The sequence below is a fragment of the Staurois parvus genome, unplaced genomic scaffold, assembly GCF_062004578.1.
Source record: "Staurois parvus isolate SC_StPar_1 unplaced genomic scaffold, SC_StPar_1.0 ptg000399l, whole genome shotgun sequence".
Classification (NCBI taxonomy): domain Eukaryota; kingdom Metazoa; phylum Chordata; class Amphibia; order Anura; family Ranidae; genus Staurois; species Staurois parvus.
In genome coordinates, this window is record NW_028318195.1 from 7,501 (window position 1) to 30,000 (window position 22,500).

Sequence of the window (22,500 nt, forward strand, 5' to 3'; positions counted from 1 at the left end):
TATCAGTGCCCATCTGAGCTGGCTTTCAGTGCCACCTATCAGTGCTGCCAATCAGTGCCACCTGTCAGTGCCGCCTATCAGTGTCATGTATCAGTGCTGCCTTTCATTGCCCATCAGTGATGCCTGTCAATGTCCATCAGTGTCCATCACTGCAGCCTCATTAGCGCATATCAGTGAAGGAGAAAAATCACTTATTTACAAAGTTTTTATAACACAAACTAAGAAAAAACTTTTTTTTTTCAAAATTTTCAGTGGTTTTTGGTTTAAGAAAAAGTAAAAAACCCAGAATTGATTAAATACCACCAAAATAAAGCTCTGTCACAAAAAAATGATAAAAATTTCATATGGGTACTGTGTTGCATGACCGCACAATTGGCATTCAAAGTGTGACAGCGCTTAAAGCTGGAAATTGGCCTGGGCAGGAAGGAGTATAAGTGCTCTGTAGGCTAGCGGTTAAAGAACCAGAAAGATAAACATAAACCTGCCTTTCTAGTTCTGAACCACATAGGCGGCAGTCTAAGGGGAGAATTGCCTTATCCAAAGTATCCATGGAGATGAGTACATTTCTTACTAGATTCTTCAGCATATAAATCTTTTTGAAACTGCTTACTTTTAAACAAACAAAAAAAGTACTGGTATTTACCAGCTGAATTTATCAAAACTAGAGCTGCTGCGTATGGTAACCAATCGGCTTCAATATTCCAATTTCAAAGCTTAGCTGAAGAAGCTGATTGGGTGCCATACACCTCGGCTCCAGAATCAGCTGTATTCTGTGCAGTACAAAATTTCTGGCATTAAGACCCATGAAGTTGTGAGCACAGATACTCGCTTCTCTCAAGCCAGCTTCGCTTCATTTCCGTTTCCTCCCAGGTTGCTCTGCCTTGGCGGCACGTGACCGCAGTAGCCACGTGTCACTGTGACGTCACTTCTGGATGTTTTGGTGAGGCGTATCGGGAAGACTGCTGGCAGCAAAGTAGTGTCCATATTCACCATGACTAACGGTGAGAGGAAGGCTCCAGGGCCGGGGGACAGTAGGTGGGAGGTGGGACGGCGGATGCTCCTTTTAGTTTTCACGCAGGTGTCCGCACTCTGCTATGTGGTTGCTGTTAGCTCACGGTACGGACCAGAATATGTACACAGCCGGATGTACATTACATATCTATGTCACAGCTGTTAAATACGTCTGTGCTGGATGTAAGGTACAATAATGGCAATGTGTGTAAGAGGCAGTGTGAGGAGGAGGTGGTGTTATCCCAGGAAACCGGTGTGAGTGGTCTCAGTGTGGATGGCAGCAGAGAGACCGCTGATTGGTGTGCAAGTGTGCATATAATACAGGGGATGGTAATGTTCACATGATAGATTCACTTCAATTTTTCCAGTCATGGGAAACGCAGATTTGTTTACTTTATCTGTACACAATTGGTGAATTGAAGGGAACTTTTACACAGTTTGATATGTGTGTGCATTCCCAGCTCCTTTTAGTAAAACTATCTCAGGAAGATGGGCACTACACCTGATGATTCCAGCTCCCCCCCCCCCCCGCAATAGTTTCCAGGACTGACAACCTCTGACGGGAAATCTTTCAGCTGTAGTTTGTCTTAAGGTGTTACTAAACCCACCACAGTAAAATCATTCTGTATATGCATAAAGCATGCTTATTATACTCACTGTGGAACCTAAGCTGTTAATCCGCATTGTGTAAAAAGGCTGTTTTATCCTGTCTTCTCTCATTTGCCCCTTCTAGAACTGTCTGCAATCCACCTGATTGTACAGAGCTCTAGGGGGTCACTCTGCACATGCTCAGTTTGTGTACTGCTAGAGGTTGTTTTTTTTTTTTTTTTTTTTTTTCTTTGGGAGGGTGCATGTGATCAGCACAAGGTCAACCAGCACTGGCCAAACAGAGTGTCTGTGGTTATTTAGCCATCTTAGGACAGTCAGAGCAGAGTGAAAACTACTCCTTCAAGCTTTAGCCTGTGCTCAAAGACTGCTATATAGTGCTGATGAGAAAAGGTATTTAGCAGTTCATATTTTCTAAAATAATTGCATTTCCTTGTTATGTGTACAGTGGAAGACCAGATATAGTGAATGCAAGGGCATGGGTTTAGTAACACTTTAACAGGAACAGCAACCATGCAATTTACAGGTGACAGCTGGACATGCGCAACATGCTGGCACACAATGGAATTAATAGGTATCATCACTGATGGAGGCTTTTCTGCTCAGCACAGTAAAGTGCAATGTACAGAGATCGAATTTGGACACGTTCTTGTTGAATCAGCCCACATTCAAGCCAAGGGTTGCCTCCATTGGCTTGACAAGCTTCAGCCAAAGTGTTAGTTTACTGACAGTGTTAGCTGTCATTGTCCACGCAGTTGGTGCAGCAGCCAGGGAGATTTCAGACCCCTACGTTTCTCCCTCTTATATCTGCAGCACTTCCAGGACAGATCAAAGGGATGCTCTGTCTGTTATGGTGACCAGGGCTGTGGAGTCGGTAGATAAATGTTCCGACTCCTCAGTTTTTTGTACTTCCGACTCCCCGACTCCTCTGTATTAATATGCAAATGAATTTTATACATTCCTTTTAGGAAAGAAAGGCAACATACATGTCATTACCACAGGACTACTGGCTGGGAAGCCAACAGTCTACTGTATTGAACAGTTTAAGCAAAAGACAAACACAATGAAAACAACAAATTTTTATAAACTTTTTTTTATTAATTAATCAAGTGGCTGGATAGTAGCAGCAGGCATAAACATCAGGAACAGGAACTTTAAAAGTCCAAAAATACAAACCACATTATTTGGTTGTTTTAGAACAAAAACAAAGCTTATCTATATGAACCAAAAACAAAATCTGTAAAACCTAGAAATGGTTTATATTAATCTTGAAATGTAGTTATAGGCTTAGCAAATGCAAATCAATTCAATGTAGAGTTCTAAGGAAGAGAATTGCCTCTGCCAGATCCTCTTTCATAGAGGCTCTTAAGTCAGACTTTATTATTTTTAGGGCTGAAAATAATCTTTCGACACTGACTTGGGTGGGTGGCATTGCAGTAACTATTCTGGCCACATCACTAACGATCTCTGGATAAACAAGGATGGCTTCTTCAACAGTAAGTTTTGATGAGCGATCATACTTTTCAACTTCTTTTAGTGCTTTATAAAACTCCTGTTGGAATTTTTTTATTTGGACATTTACTGGTTCTGTAACGCTTATGCAACGTCGCTTTCGTTTAGCAACTTCTATTTTGTTTAAGAAGGAATCAAAGTCTAATTCTTCGTTTGAAGAAGATGATCCTGAGTTACCACTATTGCTTAAAAGAACTTCATCCTGTGGAGGTATTTCAGGTCGTAATCCCTTCGTGCGAACTGCTACATCATAGAGGGCCTTTTTCCCAGTAGCAGACTGTTCAACAAAATTCGGCTCATTGGGTCGACATAAATAGCCGCTAACAAGATTTCATTTTCCAGCAAAAGACTCTCTCTTTTCATCATTGAAGATGCAATGCCCTCAGCTATTAACCCTCCATTTTTGTTCAGGCGATATAACAGGCTCTTCCATTCCAAGAGGAATTTACCCGGGGTTAGATCGTCACATTGCAACCTCTTGGTGACAGTGAAGGGGTGAAAAAGAAGGTTCTCCAACTCTTTTGTTTGTGTCCACTGGCTTTCAATTAATGCAAGATTTTCATTGTCCATTTCTTCTATGAAGTCTTTAAGTTCAAGTAAGTGCTTCCCCAGCGAGTTGTTTGATCCAAAATGGCTCCTTTTCCTGCACGTCTTTTCAAAATTGCATCTGTTTTCGGGGCCCTGGCTGCAACAGTTACTTGCCGTAATTTGCCAATTAGTGTAGCTGCATAGCGATCTTTTAAGCCATCTCATGGAAAGTTGCAGTGTATGAACAGCACATCACATATGATGAATAGTAGCAAGCTTCAATGCTTCTTCAACTTTTTTTTTTAATTCCAATCTAAATTTAATCGGAGTCGGAGCATTGTTTGCCGACTCCAGGTACCTAAAATTTACTCCGACTCCACGACTCCGATTCCACAGCCCTGATGGTGACTATACATACTTTGATTTTGTTATCCAATTGATGGGCGATTCAATTAAAATTAAATCTGCAGACAATCAAATAGCCATAATTTCCTTTTGATCAATTTAGACTCAGTTTCCATCAGATTAAATCAATCTGAGTCAGCCGACAAGGGCAAATATCGATTGTTTTGTATCGATTGGCAGCACTGAGATACTTTGTTAGTGAATATGGTTGAATTTCAATCAGATTATGAGACTACATAGTAAAAGCAGAGCTACAATTATAGTTTATGATGATCGCTTACGTATCAGTCAAAATCCACTTCCTCTTGTGTGTGGCATATCAATCAGGTTGTCAACTATAGATTACTATCAGAAGAGGACAATCAAAAAAACTGACAAATTATCAAAGCAGATATGAACACAATTAGGTTCACTATACACAATACAAGCTGACCATGCATTCTTTGAGCAACCATCTTTCAATATACCAAAACAATGTATTGTGAGGACCCTATCCAATCAGGCAGGTCCTTGCATTACATATGTGTTGGTAGATCTAAGGCTAGGTTGACACCTATGCAGTTTGCGTTTGAACCGTTTCTGCATTGCGTTTTGCACCTGTGTATTTGCCGCGTTCTGATGCCTTTTGCAGGATTTTTTTTTTTCTTGTTGCTAGGCAAATTTAAAATGCAAAATGCATCAATAATGCACTACATGCTTTTCTGCAACGTTTCCATTGAAATCTGTAGAACCAAAAATGCAACTTTTCAAAAAGTACCTGACCCTTTCCAAAAAACCCACCGGGTGAAAATGCGCAGATGTGAACGTGTCCTATAGGAAATCATGTTAAATGGACTGTACTGCGTTAATGCAAAACGCTGCGGAAAATGCTTAGGGTAAAGGAGATCGTACAATCAGATTTTAACCTGTGTGATGAGCTTTAGATTTATGGTGACAGCCAAATACTGCTCTTTGATGTGCATCATGACGTCTAGCACAAGCTACAAACATTATTTGCTAGCAGCCTAGTGACTACGAAACACTAAAGTATGACAGTCTGTCCACAACATGATTGTATTGCCAGCTCCTGACCACTGCCTAAATGACTGTATCTATAGAACCTTTCAACCACCTCCACACCCCTCATAACTTAACCTTGCCATACTTTAACTACTTGCGCTCCCAAAGATTCATGGCCAGGGCATTTTTTGCTGTTCGGCGCTGTGCTGTTTCAACTGGTAATTGCGCGGTTGTGCAATGCTGTACCAAAATGAAATTCATGTCTTTTTTTCACACAAATAGAGCTATTTGTGGTGGTATTTAATCACCTCTGCGGTTTTTACTTTTTGCACTGTAAACAAAAGAAGACCAAAAACTTTAAAATAAAACAAAATTTTAAAAGTTTAGTTATAAAAAATGTCTAATAAACTTGAAGTTAGTCATAGCCCTCCTATTCCTTCTGTACTGAAATGTATTCTACTTGTATTGTCTCCCTTATATTGTAAAGCACTGCGCAAACTGTTGGCGCTATATACATCCTGTAATAAATTTAGGCCAAAATGTGCTGCTACATGTCTTTGGTAAAAAAAAAAATCCCAATACATGTATATTAATTTGTTTGTGTGAAAGTTATAGCATCTACAAACTATGGTGTGTGTGTGTATATATATATATATATATATATATATATATATATATATATATATATATATATATATATATATATGTGTGTGTGTGTGTGTATATATATATATATATATATATATATATATATATATATATATAGGAATTTATTCAACTTTTTCTGACTGCCCATCACATTTCTTGAGGTGCTAAAATGCCAGGGCTGTACAAAGCCCCCCCCCCCCCCCCAAATGACCCCTTTTTGGAAAGTAGATACCCCAAGGATTTTGCAGAAAGGCATGTTGAGTCCATGGAGCATTTTATTTTTTGCCACAAATTTTTTGAAAATGACTTATTTTCTTTTACACAAAGTTGTCACTTAAATGGTATATTACTCATGCATGCCATGGCTGTGTGGAATAACACCCCAAAACACATTCTGCTACTTCTCCCTAGTATAGGGATACCACATTTGAGAGTCTTTGTGGGAGCATAGCTACATACAGACCCCCAAAATCCAATAACCATCTCCAGTCTTTCAAAGGGCATATTTCCTCATATCACTTCCTCACTACCTATCACAGTTTCTGAGGCCCTAAAATGCCAGGATAATATAAACACCCCCCCCCAATGACCCGTTTTTGGAAAGTAGACACCCCAAGGAATTTGATAAGAGGCATAGTGAGTTTTCCAGAAACGTGGCAACAAATAAAATCTGCAAAATACCATGCCTCTTAGCAAATACCTTGGGATTTCTACTTTCCAAAAAGGGGTCATTTGGAGTGGGGGCTTCTACTATCCTGGCATTTCAGGGCCAACATTTGAAGCTTATGCCACATACAACCCACTCTTGAAGACCAAGCCTTTTCTGACACTTTTTGTTCACAGGAAAAAACAGGTTTTTTGCTAGAAAATTACTACAAATGTTCTATATTTTTTTAAAGCAGAGGCCCTAGAGAATAAAACGGTGGGTGTTAAACTTTTTTACGTCACACAGTATTTGTGCAGTGATTTTTCAAACACAAATCTTTTGGGAAAAATACACTTTTTAGAATTTTAATGCACTAAAACACGGTATATTGTCCAATTGTTGGATAAAGTATAAACTATGTTACTCTGAGTAAATGGATACCAAATATGACATGCTTTAAAACTGCGATTGCCCGTGCAATGGTGACAAAGTACATACATTTTGTTTTTGATAGGTGACACTTTAAAAGCCTTTACAGGTCACCAATTTATATTTAGGAGGTCTAGTACAAGAATTACTGCCCTTGATCTGATGTTCACGGTGACACCTTACATGCATGGTGCAGTCTCTGTTTACATACCGATATGGGACCAATGCTTGCGTTTGCCTTTGTGCATGGGAAAAGGGGAGGGGCAAGGGTGATTCTTTTATATATTCATCAGGAACTGGGCACATTAATATTAGGTATATATTTGAATAGATCTTATGCTGAACCAAACAAGGTCCTACATGACTATTTTATCACATAAGAAAGGGAAGAAAGCATGCTCTTCCCTCCTGGGTGACAAATGTACGCTGTATTTGATATCCCTGGGTTTGACATATAATTCTGAATATTAATCTGCCAGTTGCTAGAATACCACCTGCACATACTGGAAATTATTAATACAGGCATACCTCGGTTTATGAATTTAAATCATTCTGCGGGACTTTTCGTATAGCGAAAAATTCATAAATTGAAACACCGTTTCCCATAGGAATGCATTGAAAACCAATTAATCCGTTCCGGAGGTATAAAAAAGTAAACTCTTCTAAAATACCTCATGAGTTATTTTATCAAGTCATGTGGTATTTTAGTAGTGACAACCTTGTTAGTGTTTCAGCTGTCTGCGGGGTTCCCACTGACAGCTGAATGTAAAAGAATTGCCGGCAGTTAAAAAAAATAATTAAGAAAAATGGCGTGGGGTCCCCCCTCCCATCCATACCAAGCCCTTCGGGTCTGGTTTGGATTTTGAGGGGAACTCCCAAGCCAAAATTTTACAAAAAATGGCGTGGTACCCCCAAAATTCATACCAGACCCTTATCCGAGCATGCAGCCCGGCAGGTCAGGAAAGGGGCGGAACGAGCGAGCGCCCCCCCCCCCCTCCAGAACCTCACCAGGCCACATGCCCTCAACATGGGGGGTGCTTTGGGGCAATGGAGGCCCCCCCCCTATGTTGATGGGGACAAGGGCATCTTCCCTACAACCCTGGCCAGTGGTTGTGGGGCTCTGCGGGCAGGGGGCTTATTGGAATCTGGAAGCCCCCTTGCACAAGGGGGCCCCCAGATCCTGCCCCACCTATGTGAATGAGTATGGGGTACATGGTCCTGCTAATCATTCACAAAAAGTGTAGTGTGAAAAAAGACTGGACACGGACACTTCCATCTGTGATTGAACACAGCTGATCACATGACAGTCATGATTCGTAACAGCTGTGCTAACATTGTGAACATGTGATCGCATAGGGATCTTCATTCTGCTGTGTCCGTTGGACACAGCAGTTGCGGGTGGGGAGCGCTGCACACCCTCCTATGTTAGTACAGCCAGAGCGACGTACCTGTACCCATATGGCACGAACAGAGCACATAGAAAACAATTGTTTTCTATCCTTCCTTGTATTGATCAATGCAGCTTAATAAACATTTACTAAAGCTGGTGCAACTGTGCATAGTAACCAATCCGCTTCTAGGTTTTATGGTCAAAGCATAACTGAACAAGCTGTAATTAGAAGCTGATTGTTATTCTATACAGCTGTACCAGATTATGTGTGCACCAGTTTTAGTAAATATCCCTCACTGTATAGACAAGCCTCCAATATGTTTTGTACAACATTCAGAGAAATAATATTTCTATAATGTTTGATTTGTTTTTTATGATGCAGTTTACTGATCACTGGTATGCTTACAATAATGTTGTGATCTAGTATATTTGCCCCTGATGCATCATGTCATTGGCTGATGGAAATATTTCATGGCTTGTCAGTATGCTTGACATGAGTTAAGGACCGACCTTAGCATTAAAGTTTAAAGGGAATATTATTTACGCAGGGAATGTGACTTTCACAAAACAGTAATTGGTGGTAAATTAATAACTGTTCTTTAACCACTTCCAGACAGGACACTTTTACCCCCTTTCTGACCAGGGCAATTTTCAGCTTTTAGCGCTATCACACTTTGAATGACAATTGCGCGGTCATGCAACACTGTACCCAAATGCATTTTTTACCATTTTTTTGAGACAGATAAAGCTTTATTTTGGTGGTATTTATTCACCACTGGGATTTGTATTTTTTTTGCTATGTAAATGAAATGTCCAAAAATTTTGGAAAAAAGTGTTTTTTTTATAAAATTTTGCAAATAAATAAAATTTCATCATAAATCTTAGCCAAAATGTATTCCGTTATCTTTTTAGTAAAAAAAAAAAAAAAATCCAAATTAGTTTATAAGCAAAAATTATAATTTTTAAACATTTCTTTTTACATTTTTATTTTATTTTTTTATATTATTTTTTATTATTTTTTACATACTGTCACCCTAGCAGTACAGTGTCACCATGGAGACACTGTACTACTTGTGGGGGGTGATGAAGATTTTTTTTTTTTTTTTTACGCTGATTGCTTTTACAACCATATAGGATGTAAAAGCAATCATTTCTCTTTCTCTCTGTGTGCATTCTTGCACTCATTGAGAAGTACTGAGTGAGCTGTGATTGGTCAGTAGCCTTTTGTGAATAGCCTTGTACCATGTGACCTCTGTGATCATTCACAGATTTCACACGTAGTAAGCAATGATGTCAGAAGTGACATCTTGCTTACTACTTTGCATGTGATCACTGATTGGCCAATCAGTGATCACATGATCGGGACCTCGTACAGAGGTCCCGTCCGACGATCGGTGTTTCACTGTGTCCGGAGGACACAGCGGGCACCGGATCGCGGTGCTGCGCGCTCCCAGGGAGCGCGCACAAGCAGGGTGCAGGGAGGCCGTTTATAGACGGCCACCCGACCCTGCAGTGCCACCGTCCGGCCGTTTATATACAACGGCCGGACGGGAGGTGGTTAAAACACACCTGGAAGATTCATCTGTAGGAAATGTTTGGTGAATGTCCAATTTACTTATTTTGTTTTTTTGCACAAGGATGTAATATTTCCACAAAAGGACATCAAATATGGTCCTCAATCTTTTTTCTACTATAGTATTCCATTTTCTATCATTTATTCCCTTTTCCAACGAGTTGTTTTTTCCTGATGTTTAAATATTTTGTTGATTGTGTACCATGGAAAACACTTCCTCGGTATCATGTGCTGCAAAGGCATGTGATTGCACTGAGACACGTTGACTGTGTTTTGAGGTGCAGGATACAGAGAAAGCAAATGTTGGAATGTCATTGGTGTAGGGTGTCCTCACCCTTGTTCTAATAATGTGTGGTTTTATGTCCAAGGGAAAAAAATGTGTTTGATGCATTGGCCTCTGAAGAAACATATTCAATTGTGTCTTGGTTACTATTACCATGTCTGCCAAAGGCTGGCACAGTGTTTAGTAGGTCTGCACTCCTTCCTCTCTTTACAGTCTGTCACATCCTCATGGAGGATAATTGTCAGTTCCCATTCTTATTGTTGTCATACTGTTTGGCCAGGTCCCATGCTAGGCACAGTGAGCCCTTGCTGTCACAGATGAAGTAAGTAGTACTGAGATTATACTATTTTGTACTAATTGTTTGGTATGTTTTTTACTATTTATAGACTGCGATATATTGTACCAGCCCTGTGTAAGCAGGCCACAGTGACTAAGGCTGGCTATACACTATACAATTTTCTTGAGAATTTTGCTTTAGATTTACCAAAACCCATATAATATGAAGTCAAACCTAAACAACACTTTCAGTTGTATCTAGTTAGGCAGGCCCTTGCACTACATAGTTGAAGATAAATCTAAGGGAAATTGGACAGAAAATTGTATAGTGTATGGCCAGCCTTAGTCTTTAATTGCTTGAAGGTATATACTTTTGGGGCTGTGGGACATATACCCTTTTTTCAGAGGAAAATGCAATTATGCTTTTGGTAGTTGACACCACCCACATGGCTGCAAAGACAGTTCCTTGTCAGTTTTTGGGGCTTTCAAATTATACTAAGTTGCTAATATTGTTTACTTATTATTAATAATAATAATAATTCTTTATTATTCTTACTGTTTTTGGTACTTCCTCATTCAGCTGACCTTCTGCCATTCTTTCCCACTAACTGGGGTTACAGAGGAGCTAACAAAAGTTAGGCTTTCTGTTTGCACATTTTCCTTTTACCATATCGTGGTCCTGGGCGGATAGGTATGTTTTGTCACACTTTGGTGTTGCGTTGCAATCACGTTGATGGGTTTTTTTTTATTGGACGAAACTAAAAGCAGGAATTAAATTCATGGAGGTCCAGTTGGTAACATTTTCTTTCTGCAGAGGTCCAAATCTCACTTTTCTTCTATGACTCAGTTCCTTCACATCACAGACCCCCTTACATTAAGTGTCTCTGTCTCTCCTCTCCCACCACAACTCCCTTTTAAGTCAGAGCACCCCAACATTACTGCCCCGCTTACATCACAGTCCCTTCTTACATCACAGCCCCCTTTGTAATTACAACCCCCCCATATCACAGTTCCCCCACTCCTGATATCACAGCCCCCCCCCCCATACATCACAGTCCCTCATGTCACAGCCCACCCTTCTTACATCGCATATCGCAGCTCCCTCCTCTCACATCACAGCTCCCCATATCACAGCTACCCTTCTCATTTCACAGCCCTTCATATCACAGCTTCTCCCTCTCACATCACAGCCCCCCATTTCACAGCTTCCCCCTCTTCAGAATGGACTCCTCTTCTGAATGTATCACCTGCTGCCAAACTCAATGCAGGGAGGAGAGGCAGGATGGACTTCTCTTCTGAATGTGCTGGCCTGTTGAACTCACAGTAGGGAGGAAGGCGGGAGGCACGGAAGGTCTGCATGGAGGGCGGGAGCTGCCCAAATGTTCTTGTTAAAAAGCGAGTGACCTGCTTGTTAATATGAAAGCTTGGGCTGCTCCCCCTGTAGATCTGCCCCTGTATCTCCTGCCCTTCTACCCTGCTGTGAGTTCGGTGGTGGCAGATGAGTGCATTCAGAAGAGGAGTCAATCCTGCCGTTCCTCCCTGCTGGGAGTTTGGCGACAGATGAGTACATTCAGAAGAGGAGTCCATCCTGCCATTCCTCCTGCCCTCATTCCTGCTGTTATTTCAACAGCAGCAGTGGCAGTCCAGTACATAGAGAAGAGGAGCCCACCCTACCATGCTATCCTCTACAATGCTGTAAATTTTAACAGCTGCAACGCCGAGAGGAGTCCCCTCAGACTGCTAAGTGGTGTAGCTGCAGTCCAGACAGGACTGTCACTCGGTCCGTCATTTAGTGATGCCTGCTAAAAGTATTCAAAGTGTAATTGCAAACTTTATGGTATAGGTATTATAACTGAAAAAAAAACTGCAATTATTTTTTCTCTTGCGTTCATTGATGGACACAGCTGCTTCTTCTTAATCCATGACCAAACAGAGTTTTATAGCCCCACCAACACATATGACCGGATGCCTATAGTCTGTGTTACCCCTGGCTAGCAGCCTCCCACTTATTTATTTATTACAGGTACTTATATAGCACTGTCAATTTATGCAGCACTTATATATATATAATTACATTCACATCAGTCCCTAACCCTCAAGGGGCGTACAGTCTAAAGTCCCTAATTCACATTCATACATACACATACTAGGGGAGGAATTCATAGTACCCGGAGGAAACACACGCAGGCAGAGGGAGAACATGCAAGCTCCAGGCAGTTGGTGCCGTGGTTGGGATTCGAACCAATGACCTTAGTACTGCTAGGTGGAAGTGCTAACCACTTAGCCACTGTGCTGCAGGGGAGAGGAGGATCTGTCACAGAAAACTTACCTACACGCTCCAATAGATCGGTAAGTAGATGCTCCCCCCTCCTGTAATGGTTGTGCGAAGTAGGCACATGGAAGCTGTAGGCAACTACCATCTTGTCAGGTCTCAGCCATTTTGTTTTTCCTAAGCCCAGTGATGTTACCTCCTCCCTCCTCTTGCAAACTATGGAATTCATAGCTTTAACTTTTAACACACTTAAAAAGAGCCTGCTTCTCAAATTAGGGACAGCAGACACCAGCACACATGCCTTTGTCAGTACTGTAAGCTGCTAATTAAAGCTTGCAGGATGCCTATTTCTATGGACCATAAAACACTGCAGATAAAATCCTCCATTGTGTCACACATGACATGTAAGGCAATTAAAGCTCTAGGAATGTGTACCGTGCCATAAAATGTCTACCCAAAAAGCCAGGTGTGGATGACCTCTGCCCAATTTACGGCTTAACAAAATCCACACACAACTCCTAAAATCCAACAGGCCCAAGAAACATTAATATTAAGTATATATTTGAATTGGGAACATCATATCAAAACAATCAAGGTCATACATGACTAAGCCAGCACATACAAAAAGGGAGAAAGCAGTCTCCTATCTTCTGGGTGACAGACCTATCCGAAATACTTCCTTGGACACGAAATATAATGCTGAACAATAATCTAGGTGTTTCTGGAATGCAACCTGTACATAGTGGAAGATATTACTACCGGTATTAGTATAACACTGTATTTGGCCATAATCATGGTGAAAAGGGAAAGGCAGGACCTGTTCTCAAGCTCTTGTTTTACCATCAATGAAGGAACATCTGTCAAGTTATGAGAGCCGATAACACCTTGCTTAATGACTGAACTCTGCTAAAACCAAGGACTTTGCTAGTATTCTTCATTTTCAACTTTTCTTAATTCTCTGTTGCTTTATGGTTTCTCTATTTCTTTGTAACATGTTTTTTCTGTAAATATTTTATTTGTACCATTTTGAACTTTTCATCATTTAAACCCTATTTTTAAAAGTGTTAAACTGTCCCTAAGGCTGTCAGTGCAAACTAAAAGAAAGCCCTGTCTCTTGAAGAGTGCTACTGTATATGACAAATTTCTGAATATACCTGGCTGTGGTGACAGTGTGTGTACAGAAGTTTATTGTTCACATTTGCTCTTGCCAGTATTGTGCAGGGTTGATGAGCTCAAAGCTATCTGGTGGCAGTTTGGAGTTTAAAGGGTTAACTGCTTAGGTAACTTAACCCAGTGACAACCGCTTTGTCTGTTGGTACTTGGATTGTGGCCCCGCAAGCTGGAAAATCTTTGTGCTGGGTGCAGCTGACAGTGGCATTGTTACGTAAGTGACAGTACAGTATGAGATTGGCCAGTCCTTTGTCACGAGTTGGTGAGAAGGGCAGGGTCGGGCACCATGTTCGTCACACCTCCTTCCCCAGACACGATGTGGGTGCTCCCTTGGGTGGTTGCTCCCTACAGGCCTGCACTTCCCATACCTTTACCCCTGCCCCGCTGCTGGCTTACCATCTGGTGTTCTGAGATGGGGGTTTCTCTGAGGCTACAGTGCCCACATGTGTAGCCGGTTAGTCCCTCCTGTGTTCCTGGGCTGGTGGGTGGTACTCTGGTTTTGGCAGTCAGTCTGCCCAGCTCTGGACTGCAGCCGCCTCCATTTCTTAATACCATGTGCCCTCCCTGGGTTCGGTGGTGAGCCTGAGGTGGTGGGGACATGTTATATAGCATCCAGTCTGGGGTCTGAATGTAATTTCTTGGCCCACGGACTCCCGTGGGCAAGGAGGGGTATTCCTCACCCCCTGCCCAGCATGGGTGATGCAACTCACCCCTCCCAAGCAGGTGCACACGTGACCGGAGCAGCCCGCCTCTTTAGGTTGGAAATTGGCCTATCACCCATGGGCTGATAGGTGTGTCGCAGGCGTTGGTACCAAAGACCTTGTGATGCGTTCCGCAGTTTTGGGGTCCTTCTACCAATGTGGACCAGTTTCCCGGGATGGCGTCCTTCATCCCTAATTTGAAAACTACCACGTTACTGGTGGGGGTTCCCCCTTTTCCTCGGGATCCTGTGGACAGTACGGCAGGCTGGTCGCTCGCTGTGTTCTGGCTATTGTGACCAAGTTACCCCTTGGACACCCATGAAGTACCGACTGGTTAACATTGGGCCGCGGGGTCCCTGGTGCGGTACTAATGAACCTGTTGACCCAACCCCCGCTGTCTGTATGGGACACATCTCCAGCAGCGATCCTGTTTTTGTCCACTCTTATCCTCTCCCCCTTTCGACTTCCTGGAAGTCTGGCAGGCCCTGGAGACATCTTCTTGCCTGGATGCCCATACCCTCAGCACTCCCTGGGCTGACATCATTGAGTACCTTACGAGTGGCGTGAGTGGTCCGCCCAATAGCCTGGACAGGAGCCAATTTTTCACCCCCCTGGGTCCTCGGCAAAGAGATCCAAACCCTTCTAGGTCTCCGTTGGAGGCGCCAAGCGTCCCTGTCCCCAGAAGTCCTTTAAGGCCGTGGAGAAGTGCTCAGCATGAAGGCTTGACCCCACCCGTTTCTGGGGTGGGGGGTCCTTTGAGCTAGTTTACAAGCCCTTGAACTTCCCAACAAATGGGTCCTTGAACTCATTCAGGCTACAAAATGGAATTTCATTCCTTTCCACCAGACAGGTTCTTTGCCTCCATTCTAAGGCTCTTGTCTACCTATCTATCTAAAGCTGTGCAGGATATACCCCTTTGTGGCGTGAGCCAGAGTCAAAGCAGTTCAGGGGATTTTTCACCAACCTCTTCACAGTTCCCCAGGTAGTCAGGGGTTCGTCCGATCCTGGACCTGAATGCCTTTGTGCTGGTTCGCAAGTTCAAAATGGAATCCATTTTGCTCGGTGGTGGCCTCCATTCACCAGGTGGATTTTCTAGTGCCATCAAGGACACTTTCCTGCATCTACGAGAGACACCAGCATTTCCTATGTTTTTCTATCAGGGACACATTTCCAATTTGTAGCACTTCCCTTTGATATGTCCCCCAATCTGTGGGTGTTTGCCAATGTCTTGGCCCTGATCCTGGCTGAGACATCAAGGGATCGCTGTGATGGGCTATCTGGACAACTTGCTCCTGCGTGCGAGACATGCTCGTCCCTGCTGAACGGTGTGGATATCACCATGCATTCCCTACAGGACTTCTGGTGGATCCTGAACTTCAGAAGGTTTGTGTTGGCCCCACCCAAGCACTTGGACTATCTGGAGCTGATCCTCAATTCGGAGCAGGCGAAGGTGTTCCGCCCATCGCACAAAGTACAAAAGCTCTGGTCAGCAATCTGGCGGTTCTTGACTTACAGGTGACCCTCGCTGCATTTTTGCAGGTAGGTTTTTGGGCTTGCTGGTGGCTACCTTCCAAGCTGTTCCGTATGCCCAGTTCCAAACAAGAACACTGCAAAAGGAAAATCCTTTTAAAGTGAAACAGGTCTTCTGCTGCCCTGGACATTCAAATTCCCCTGGGAAGGTCGACCAGGACCTTCTGTTGGTGGCTGCGGTCTCTGGCTGTATGGAATGGAAAGTCTTGTCGGGCTGGGGAGGGGTCCTGGGGTCGGACTCTGCTCAGGGTTGCTGAACTCTGGAGGAAGCTTGACTACACATCACTGTGAGCTTCGGACATTTGGGTTGTTGCTGACACACTATAGATTGCCTACAGGGTCTGCCAATCTAGATCCAGTCAGACGACTCCACCGCAGTGGTGCATGTCAATCATCGGGGTAGGGGGGCATGAGAAGTGCAGCGATAACGCTGGAGGAATCTCACATCCTGAGATGGGTGGAAAGGTTCTTTCTGGTTCTGTTCGCTGTATTTATTCTAGCAGTCAAAAACTGGCAAGCCAGGGGGCGTATCCAAGATGGCGACCGGAGCGGCCGCATAATCCGGAGCTCCGTCGCCTCTCCACCTAATCCGCTGCCATCCTGGCGGTAGTGGACTGACAGAGCTCGCCGGAGGTCCCGCCGTCCCTGTTGGTACTCGGTGGAGGGGAGCCGAGTTGCTTTGGCTCCTCTCCGCGGCAGTGGACCATCGCGGCCTAGTGAGGCCTCATTTGGCGCCGGGCTTGCGCCCATCCTGGGGACACGTGAGTGCGGTCTGCGGTGGGGGAGGGTGTTTGACGGCCATCGGGCCCCCCCACCCCGGCCATCGGGCCCCCCCACCCCAGCCATCGGGCCCCCCCACCCCGATCCAGGGGACTGCGGCCTATAATTAAGGCCTTGGGGGCCCTCCCTTAAAGGGAACTGTAAAACGGCTCCTGCTGGGCCTGAAAGCCTGTTGAGGCAGACGGACAGCCACTTGGGGGATACAGAAGTGCTTTCTGCACCCCCCCCCCCGAGGGCTCTAGAGCCAGCACCCCAAGTAGTTTATATTTTTACAGCCCTTGTGCCTGTCGGCCTCCTCACACAGTCTGAGGCCTACATCTAAGCCCCTGGCCTTTATTGGGATCATATACTTAAAGTTTATAATTGCTATCTCCTCCCATATGGTGACATTCATTTTTACAATATACAGACTGTGCTGCGGTATTTAATCGCACCTATGTAGCCGCATCCTTATATCTGCATGGGGCTGTATAGGTCCCCTGGGGCTATTTGCACTTTAGGCTATACTAGTTTCAGGTGATCACCCCCAGGAGACTTCCTGCATGCTGTCCACTAAGAAAAGGAAAGTAAGGGTAATTCTCAAAAATCACTTACAACATATTTACTGAAGTTGCAGGAGATTTGCAACATGTCTAATTCTGACCGAGCATCCCCATCCAACCTTGTGTAAGATACGCCAGCTAATTCATCTGCACAGGACAGTGAGTGCGCACAGCAACTTAGAATCTTGTTTGGAGACTATGTACACCAAGTTGGCCGCTAAGTTCCAATCAGAACTCCACAAGAGTACAAACGTCCTCTCTCAGGAAGTAGTGGCGTTGGGCTCCAGATCTGACCGTTTAGAAACCAAACACGATGAGCTCAGCTTGGCTTATGGCGAGCTCTCCAGAGATCATGACAATTTACAAACGGCATTTACACAGTTGCAGGCACAGGTGGACGCTCTCGATAATCGCAGGAATAATCTGCGCATCCGGCGAGTTCCGGAAACTGTGACTGATCTCTCACAAGCTATATCTAAAATGTTTAAGTCTTTTCTTCCGGACCATGAGCCTAGATCCTTTGCCTGCGACCATATCCATAGAGCTCTGCACCCAAAACGCCCGAACGATAAACCACCACGGGACATTCTTCTGTGTATGAAAGATTTCCTGACCAAAGAAGATATAATCAGGGCTGCTTGTAATACCCCCACAATTTTTCTTTTGAAGGTGCAACTCTGCAAGTCTTTCCGGATATCTCACCCGCTACATTGGAGCAGCGCAGGAAAATGAAGGAAATTACATCTGCCCTTTTTTTCAGCTCGCATCCGCTACAAGTGGGGCTTTCCCTTTTAAGTTGATAGTTCCACACAATGGCAGCACATACACAGCTACATACACAGAGGAGACTCTTGAGGGACGAGAAATTCTGGCTAAATTAGGCCTATCGGACATCTCCTATCTGGAATACTCCATCTCCACGAAGGGAAAGGAGAGTCAGACAAAATCTGGGTTGAAAGGGCTTTGCTCGTTTCCATATACCTCATTATATTGAGAAGATGTTGAGACATGCTGCAGCATTATCCTATTCATATGTGTTTGTTAACTTTGATTATTCCTTTGTCATTTGGGATGTGCAAAAAGTTTCTTGATATGGGTCTTAGAGCCCTTTATTTACAGCCTGCATGCTGATTTCCTGTGATTTCTTGACACCTGACCCCACCCTGTCACCTAGCATGGCCGGAGATGTCACTGCCAAATGTCTGCTTCCCATGTTTTACGGTGGCGGGGCTTGGGCCCAGTTGGCCGTTTTGAGTTAAGTTTCTATGTCTTTTCAGGAAAGGCAGCTAATCTACCTGATTCACGGTCTACTGTGTTTTTTTTGTTTTTTTGGTTATAGGGGCTCCTAGAGCCCTACTTCTACTGTTTTTTTATGTTTTTTGTTTTTCTGATAACTTTGGTACATGATGGTAATCTTACACAATCTTGTGAACATCCTGGCCTCAACTTTGGGACTGGGTTGTTTCATAAACTGACAGATTTTTTTCTTATACGATGCAGATCTAGATGTACTACTGATTAGTCAATCTTATTTTGATAATTTTCAGATGGTTATAATTATGCTGACTGATTATATTATTTTTCGACATGGTTCACTGTATCTCACATAATGTCCAGGGTTTTAATTCCCCAAACAAGCGTAAAACAGCCTTCCTCCAGTATAGACGCCTAGAGGCAAAGATTATTTTGTTACAGGAAACCCATTTCGCAGCCGCTAAACACCCCACATATTTCCATAGATCCTACAAGCAGGGGTTTTACACCTTACACTCTACTGAAAGTAGAGGTGTAGGTATTTTCTGCCACAACTCATTCCCCTTTGATGTTCAACATGTTCATAGGGATCCCGAAAGCAGATTTATCATTCTTAAAGGTTCTCTTTCGGGTCGTGCACTCACGATCGCCAATGTTTATGCACCTAATGTGGCGCGAGCATCCTTTTTTTCACACTTTTTTGCAGTTCTGGATAAATTCTTATCCCCCCACTTATTGGTGGGAGGTGACTTTAATTTGGTAGATTACCCCCTTCTTGATAGAAGTTCGTCCTCGCCTTCCTCCCTGGCCTTTCCAAAATCCCTTATTAAAAAACTAGAAACTTTCCAATTGATAGACTTCTGGAGGGCACATAATGTGGGAGCGAGGGATTATTCATTTTATTCCCACCCACATAACTCTTACGCTAGGCTGGATTATATTTATTGCTCCCCCATACTGCTAGCCAACTCCAGGAAGGCAGGCATACATAAATGTTCTTGGTCGGATCATAACATGGTAGCACTCTCTTTCACTTTCATAGGTCTAGCACCTACCCCCCTACTCCTGGAGATTAAACGATTCTATGCTTACTGATGTTAGCTCTCGTTAGGAAGTAGTTACTTCAATCCAAGAATACTTTCAGCTGAACGCCACTACTGATATTTCCCTGGCTACTCTGTGGGTGGCCCATAAGGCGGTCTTACGAGGCCGCCTTATATCCATGGCATCTTCTAGAAACAGCGAGCCGTGAAAACAGATTCAGCAACTTACCCAGGAATTAGAAACTCACTATAGAACTCATGTTGGCAATCCTTCTCTCCAAAAAACTGATATCGCTAAAGAGTCTAGAACTGAATACTTTATTATCCCAGAGAACTGAAAAGGCTTTACGATGGTCTAAGGCTTCTTTTTTATTACATAGTAACTCAGCTTCTACTATGTTTGCATGGAAACTGAACCTTTCTTTATGGCCCCCACGTATATATAGGTTGAGTACTAAGAATGGTTCTATCTCCTCTTTACCTCATGAAGTATTGGGTATTTTTGAACAATTTTATTCTACCCTATTAGCTCCCCCACAAATGACCTCCACCCCTCCAGATGGCTCATGGCTTGATTCTTTGCCCCTCCCTGCTCTCACACCCTCTCAGATAAGCGCCCTTAATGCCCCATGTACCCTGGAGGAGATAACCTGTGCAATTAGTGCACTGCGAATTTCCATGGCACTGGGCCCAGATGGGTTTACGGCTATTATAAACATTTTGCCTCCCGTGTTCTCTCCCTATTTGCTGTCATTGTTTAATAACACTTTGCAGGGTGGAAAGCTCCCTGAAGAGATACTGCTGGCTAACATGTCTCTACTACCTAAACCACTAAAAGATCATCTACCTCAAAATTGTAGACCCATCTCAGTGATGAACAACGACCTTAAAATATTTAGTTGTATTTTAGCAAACAGACTGGCCCCTATTATTTCCTCTTTGGTCTCACCTGATCAATCGGGTTTTATTCCAGATAGACTTATCACCGATAATATACGTCTCACACTAAATGTTATTCAAGATGCTAACTTACATTCTAAAGAAGTGTTGTTACTAAGCCTAGACATTAATAAAGCCTTCAATAGTGTCCTCTGGCCATATATGCTCTCACTGTTGCAGACGTTTGGCTTCCACAACAAATTTCTGTCTGGGATACATGCTTTGTATGCCTCCCCTCAAACAAGAATTAGACTTCCAGGCTGCAATTCTGAATTTTTTACGCTGGGCAGGGGCACCCATCAGGGATGTCGACTGTCACCTTTACTATTTGCGCTAATTTTGGAACCCTTGGCGATTGCTATTAGAACACACTCAAACATCTAGGGGTATCCCCTTTTGGTATCGCAGTTTGTTATGTATGTATGCAGATGATGTCATGCTTTTCCTTACTAACCTGTTAGTATCACTGATGAATTTATGCACTTTATTGAATACGTTTGCATTCATATTGGGCCTCACTGTAAATTTTACCAAATCGGCTGCTATGCCTATTATGTTGTTCCCTGGGCGAATCTCTCCGCAGCTTCTTCCCATTTCGTTGGGCCACAGATCGGATCTCCTATCTGGGTGTATATCTTACTCCCTGCTATTCGAGATTTTTTGCAGTTAATTACCCACCATGTGTCATGCCTCTCTACTTTGTTAAAGATCTGGCATGGATACCTTATCTCATTTTTAGGCAGAGTCATGGCGGTGAAGATGAATGTTTTGCCGAAAATATCGTACTTGTTTCGAGCACTCCCAATCTCAGTCTCGAAAACTTTTCTAGATCGTTTTCAACGTGATTAATTTCATTTGGCGTAACAAATGTCCTCATTTCACTTCATCTATCCTTGACCAATCAAGGATGCGAGGCCTAGGTCTTCCCAATTTCTGGCTCTATCACCTGTTGGCCCGCTTCGCACAACTATCTCAATGGGCGACTGTTAACTCCCAAGTCCCTTGGATCAGCTTTGAATCTCAATCTATATGTCCGTTCTATTTACTGGGTATTTTATGGACAAAAATTCCCCCTCGCATGTTGATATCCCATAATTCTGTTGTTGCCCACTCATTGATTCTTTGGTCCTGTTTATAAATTTAAATTAAATCTTACTTCTTCTGTCTCTCACCGGGTTTATCATTTTTTGGGGACCCGAGATTCATCACACCATTCTTGTCTCCACAGGCGTTTTGTTGGTGGTATGATCATTCCTTTATCAGATTATCTGATTTCAAAAAGGAGGGTCTTATATCACTTTTGAGATGATTCGCGCACTTTTTAATATCCCGCTCCGAGAATACTATTGTTACAGGCAAATTAGACATTTTTTTCATACACATTTTGATGTTACAATTTCGTCCCAGATGACTTTTTTCGACCGTACTAGCTGTGACTATCCTAGGGGCAGGGGTCTTATTTCGGATTTGAATTTTTTTTTTTGGTAAATATCTATTCCTCACCCCCCTTATATAGAGAGAAATGGGAGGCGGATAGTGGTGTCACTTTTTCTTAAGAGGATTGGGACTCCATGGTGGATAGTATACGTAAAAGCTTTATTTCTCTTTCTGTTCGGGAGACGGCCCTCAAAGTACTAACACGCTGGTGTTATACCTCTTCTAGGCTTAGTGTCATGTTCCCGGGGACATCCCACCTGTGTTTCCGGGGTTGTGGCCTAGCTGGTACCTTGGTGCACACATTTTGGGCTTGCCCAAACCTTTTGTTGGTGTGGCGCAAGTTCTCTGAAGTGGCCTCTGCTGTGGCAAATGCACCTGTGCATCTGTCTATGCAGTCTTGCCTGTTGGGAGCTTGTATCACAGGAATATGGATGGGGGCTATGAGCCTATTCCATATTGTCTGTGTTTCTGTCCTGTCCTGTCCACGGTGCCATTGCCCTCGGTTTTGTGGAGAATTGATGCAGTG

The 22,500-nt window shown here is 43.3% G+C and overlaps 1 protein-coding gene across 2 annotated transcripts in view; it reads left to right on the top strand.

Annotated features, from left to right (window-relative positions):
* Positions 1-890: 890 nt before the first annotated feature.
* The window catches only part of TMEM167B (transmembrane protein 167B), a 186,495-nt gene continuing 164,885 nt past the window's right edge, over positions 891-22,500 (top strand). For both annotated transcript variants that reach the window (XM_089686474.1, XM_089686475.1), the window contains exon 1: positions 891-1,001. In XM_089686474.1, coding sequence (XP_089542600.1) covers positions 992-1,001 — 10 coding nt within the window. In that variant the 5' untranslated portion in view covers positions 891-991. The remainder of the gene's footprint in view (positions 1,002-22,500) is intronic.